Source organism: Myotis davidii, unplaced genomic scaffold, assembly GCF_000327345.1.
Source record: "Myotis davidii unplaced genomic scaffold, ASM32734v1 scaffold228, whole genome shotgun sequence".
NCBI classification, from domain to species: Eukaryota; Metazoa; Chordata; class Mammalia; order Chiroptera; family Vespertilionidae; genus Myotis; species Myotis davidii.
The window spans coordinates 3776352-3781484 of record NW_006300104.1 but is presented as its reverse complement, the minus strand read 5'-3'; the positions used below and the strand labels follow the sequence as shown (position 1 = coordinate 3781484).

Sequence of the window (5133 nt, the reverse complement as noted above, 5' to 3'; positions counted from 1 at the left end):
TTGAAACTGTAAACATTGGTTCCAAATCATGAGAATTTGCTTCCTTTGCTCATGTGTGTGCCCAGTCCATATATGACCGTGCCATTGTGTGTCATATTCCTGCAAGCAGAAAGCTAAGTTGGGTGACTTTGGGCAATGACTGAATCTTCTAAGCTCATCTGTCAAGTAGGAATAATAGTGGTACCCGCTCAGAAGGCGAGGCCTAAATGCGAGTCTGCACCTATAGTGTTTAGCACTGTTCAGGGCTTGTTGTAAGCCTGAGATAATCTGTTGCCACTGTTATTTTTAAGCAGATACTGTCAGGGCTGGCTGAGGGCATTCATGACCCTGCTGGTCCTGGGGCCTACTGTCTGTCCTATGGAAAGGTAATCTGTTGCCACTGTTATTTTTAAGCAGATACTGTCAGGGCTGGCTGAGGGCATTCATGACCCTGCCGGTTCCGGGGCCTACTGTCTGTCCTCTATGGAAAGGTGGAGGGGCAGGTGATGGGCTCTGACTAGCAGTCAGGAGATCTCAGTTCAAACTCATTCAGCTTCTTTGGGCCTCGGTTTCCTCATCTGTAAAATGGGGATAATTCTAGTCCTAATCTCACGAGTTGTTGTGAGGTTCTAATGATATAACTAGTTTTGTTGGGTAGGGTCTTTGATGGGTGGTTGAGCAGTGTGTGTGTGAGGGTGTCCTGGGAAGTACTGGGAGAGTGGACAATGTGGGGAGGTCTGGTATTGGGAGTAGACAATGAAAAGAGAGCCTTGGTAGAGGGAGAGGGTGGAGGAGGGAGAGTTTTGTTGGAGGAGCAGTGAGGGGAGGGCCTGTGGAGAGGGAGGGGGGCAGGGTAGGCCTGGGTAGGCCTGGGTAGGAAGGGAGTGTGGGGGCACCTGGAGGTAGTTCCAGGAGCCCCCCTGGATAGCAGCCCCACCCTAGCCTTGGCTAACCAGGCCCTGCCCTCACAGCTGGCTGCACCTTCGAGGAGACAAGTGACTCAGCAGTGCCCTGTGAGTACAGCCAGGCCCAGTACGATGACTTCCAGTGGGAGCAGGTGCGGATCCAACCTGGTACCCGGGCTCCTGCGGACCTGCCTCACGGTGAGTCTACTCTGTCACCATTCCCCATTTGTCTCCTGCTGGGGGCATTCTGCCGCCCTGCTATGTGACCTTGGGTACATTACTTAACCTCTCGGAGCCTCATCTGCTTTGGCATCTGTAATGACATACATGACACTGTGAGGGTGAAGCTCTGGACACTGCCCAGCTATGTACATCAGGGAGTTTCCCTGCAAAATCGGTGCAGGTTCAAGTATTCAAAGGCCCTCTTTTTTTGCCCGGCTGGTGTGGCTCAGTGGATGAGCATCCACCTATGAACCAGGAGATCACGGTTCGATTCCTGACTAGGGCATATGCCCGGGTTGTGGGCTCAATCCCCAATGGGGGGCTTGCAGAAGGCAGCCAATCAATGATTCTCTCTCATCATTGATGTTTCTATCTCGCTCTCCCTCCCCCTTCCTCTCTGAAATCAGGGACTCGGAAGACTAATGACATGGATTCTAGTCCTGGCCTCCTGCTCTGATGCTGGCCCCAGGAACCCTGGTTCCAGAATCATGAAGACTGAGCTTCAAATCTTGGCGTTATCACTGTGTGACCTGGGCAAGTCACTTCATTTCCCTGAGCTCCCATGTTCTTACCTGTAAAATGGGGAGAATATTTATTTCACAGTGTTATTAGATAATGTCTATATAAGGTACATAACATGGGTGGCATGTAGGGGTTCAATGAATGTTTAGTTGCTATTGTTGGAGGTATTTGAGGGAGCCCAATTATTAGCACCCCCTTCAGTGGGTGCAGAATCAACTGGGAGTTAAGAAAAGGGTAAGACAGATAGAGGCCAACATATCAACCTTATTATGGATAAAAGCTGGGTGGGAAGAGATAGCAGTGTGAGAACCACATGGGCCTGCTGAGGGAGCCTCAGAATTGACAGCCTGCGGACCCTGTCCTCTGCCCTGTCACAGTACTGGGCCAGGGTCTCGGCTCTCGGAACTGCTGTCAAGGGTGCAGGGAAGGGCAGCAAAGATTCTCAGTGGTGAGGCCAGGAGTTGAAGCCAACAGGAGAGAGGCCCTCCACTGTCTGGCCTGGGCAGCCTCCAAATCCTCATCTCTTATCATTGGCATTGCCTCCTGGAGGCCTCCCTCTCCCCCCATCCTGTGCCCCTGTGCCCACCCTGGGGCTCCCATCTCTGCCTTTGCAGGGCTCTCAGTCCCTTGTGTGAGCTCCATACTATCAGGTATCAGAGTCTGATCTAGGTGAGAGTGATCTATCAAGGTGCCCACGGTAGGGCACTGTGTGGGCCGTCTCCATATCCCCAGGGCCCCACTCTCAGTCTGGTACCTGGTTGGCACTCAGGTACAAGGTGATTTGCATTCACCTTTAACAGTCCTGACCACTCTGTGCGGGCTCTCTCTTTCTCTCCCACACACAAATAGAGGTATATCCAGTGGGAAAGGGGAAAGAGAAATTTACAAGTAGCAGGGGCCTTGTGCTGGATCCTGGGGATGCAGGGGTCAGCAAGATGGTGCTCTCCCTTTAAGATAAGGGTATTAGGGTGGAGAGAGAAGGAAAGAGGCAGAGAGCAGGAGAGAGAAAGAAGAGCCACAGGACTGAAGGGAGTAAATGAAAGAAGGGTGGGGGTGTGTGTGCAGAGTGAGAGCGAGGCAGAGGGAGCAGAAGGAAGAGACAAGAACAAAGTGTCAGATTGAAAGAGGGAGGAAGAGGCACACAGCTGCTCACAGGGAGAGGAGAGCGGAGCGGGTGGGAGTGGGCCAAGAGAGACTGCTGGGTACTGGGGTCTGCCCCTTCCTGAGTGGGGACGGCGACCTGGGTTTTTGTTTGCTACCCACCAGGACTGGACCAGGAGCAGCCTCCACAGGCTTCTGGCTCACAGAGATGAATGAGATCCCCTCCTTGGAGTCCCTGGGGAGTCATCCCAGAGCTGGGAGCTGAATGAGCTTGTGTTGGCTGGCAGCCAAGCCCGGGAGGAGGCAGCGCTGGGTGGCTGCGGGCACCCTGTTGGCAGCTGCTGGGGCCTTCTCCCCACAGAAGGGAAGCCATAATCCCTCAGCCCAGGTCCTGAGGAGTCAGCCCACTCCATCACCCGACTTCCAGGCCAGCAGGCAGCCTGGATCTCTGGGGAAGGGGCAGGGCTGCCTTTCTCTAGGTTGGAAATCAAGAGACATGTAACCCAGGAATTTAGACTCAGGAGGCGGGGGCTGGAAGGGAAGTTAGAGTCTTTTCATTCAATCTGTTCTACACAGTCATTCTGCTTGGGTTCAGAGCCTGTGCTGGGGACACAGTGGAACCCTGAGGCATCATAGGCTGGTGGGAAACACACACACCTTTATTCATGATCTAAGGGCCAGGAGAGAAGCCTGCAGAAGGAGGGAGGAGGGAGGGGGGAGACTTCAGAAGAGGGGGCCTTTGAGGGCTTGTCGTGCCAGACTCTTGACTGCTGAGATGAATGACATGGTCCTTGCCTCCAAGGACAGCTCAGAGCGTGGGGAAAGCCTTGGATCGGCATGAGCTTGGGTTGTGATTGCAGGTGGTGAGGAGCAAGAAAGGGTTGTGTTAAAGTCAGACTTTTGTGTTTTTCCTGCTCCAAGTCTCTCCTTTGGGAAATAGATGTAGGAAAGTGAAGGGACTTACCCAGTGAATCAGAGCTGGGTCCAGAACTCGGGACTCCGGATTCATGGTGTTGTTCAAATTCCTGGGGTCCTTGGTTTCTGCCCACTCCTCTGTGCCCACCTGACCCTGGTCCTCCAGGTCTCCTGAACTCCCTGACTCTTCCTCCTCTCTTTTCAGGTTCCTACCTGATGGTCAATGCTTCCCAGCATGCTCCAGGCCAGCAGGCCCATGTCATCTTCCAGAGCCTGAGCGAGAATGACACCCACTGTGTGCAGTTTAGCTACTTCCTGTACAGCCGGGATGGGCACAGCCCGGGCACACTGGGTATCTACGTGCGGGTCAATGGCGGTCCCCTGGGCAGCGCTGTCTGGAACATGACGGGATCCCATGGCCGTCAGTGGCACCAGGCTGAAATGGCTGTCAGCACCTTCTGGCCCAATGAATATCAGGTGGGCTGAGTTCAATCTGTGGTCAGCTTATGCTTGAGGGTGGGGGTAGTGAGGTGTCAGCTTGAGGCCAGAGTGAGTGGCTGAGGATGGAAGTAGTTTGTGTTCAGCATCAGGAGGCAATCTGTGGTCGAGGCCAGGAATCAGCCCGTGGTCAGCGCTGGGTTATTCAGTGACAGTTCAGTCTGGGTTCCACGTCAGAGCTGGGCTCGAGAGTGAGTTGGAACTGTGCTGGCCTGGAATCCCTGTCTGGCTGGGAAGAGTTTTGCTACTTGAAGGTAACTGTCCTCTGGCCTTGACCGTGTTAGCTCTGAGGGCTGACGCCGCCTCCCACAGCTAGCTGGCTTGGTTGGGCAGTCACTGTGAGCTGGGCTGACCTCTGCTGGTTTGAGGAAGGGGCTGGAGCAGAACTGAAAGGGGGCCCTTGTGGACACCTCCCCAGGCAGGGCTGGCGGAATGTCGGTATGACAGGGACCCTCCCGCCTCCCCCAGGTGCTGTTTGAGGCTCTCATCTCCCCAGACCGCAGGGGCTACATGGGCCTGGACGACATCTTGCTCCTCAGCTACCCCTGCGGTGAGTCCCAGCCCGCTCGGGCGCAAGGGGAGGGGTGCGGGCGGTCACGGCTCCCGCCTGCAGGGGGCGCAGGCCCAGCTCACCCCGCGGGCATATTCCCGCAGCAAAGGCCCCGCACTTCTTCCGCCTGGGCGACGTGGAGGTCAACGCCGGCCAGAACGCCTCCTTCCAGTGCATGGCGGCGGGCAGGGCGGCGGAGGCGGAACATTTTCTCCTGCAGGTGAGGAGGGTGGGGCCTTGGCCAAAGGGTGTTCGGGGCTTCTTCCGGGCACTGGCTCTCTCCGCCCTCTCGGGTGCCTCCATCCCCCCGGGGATGACTCAATGGGGCCAGGACAGTTGCCACTCCCTTCGCCGGGTCAGAGGGTGATGGGGACGCTCTCCCCGCGCGTCCCTGACCCGCTCACCCCTCTCTCTCCTTGAGCAGCGGCAGAGCGGGGCGCT

The 5133-nt window shown here is 55.8% G+C and overlaps 1 protein-coding gene across 1 annotated transcript in view; it reads left to right on the top strand.

Annotated features, from left to right (window-relative positions):
- PTPRU (protein tyrosine phosphatase, receptor type U) overlaps positions 1–5133 on the top strand; it is an 83187-nt gene that overhangs the window by 19961 nt on the left and 58093 nt on the right. The window contains 5 exon segments of the mRNA XM_006776514.2: positions 951–1082; positions 3850–4121; positions 4611–4692; positions 4797–4912; positions 5117–5128. Coding sequence (XP_006776577.2) covers positions 951–1082; positions 3850–4121; positions 4611–4692; positions 4797–4912; positions 5117–5128 — 614 coding nt within the window.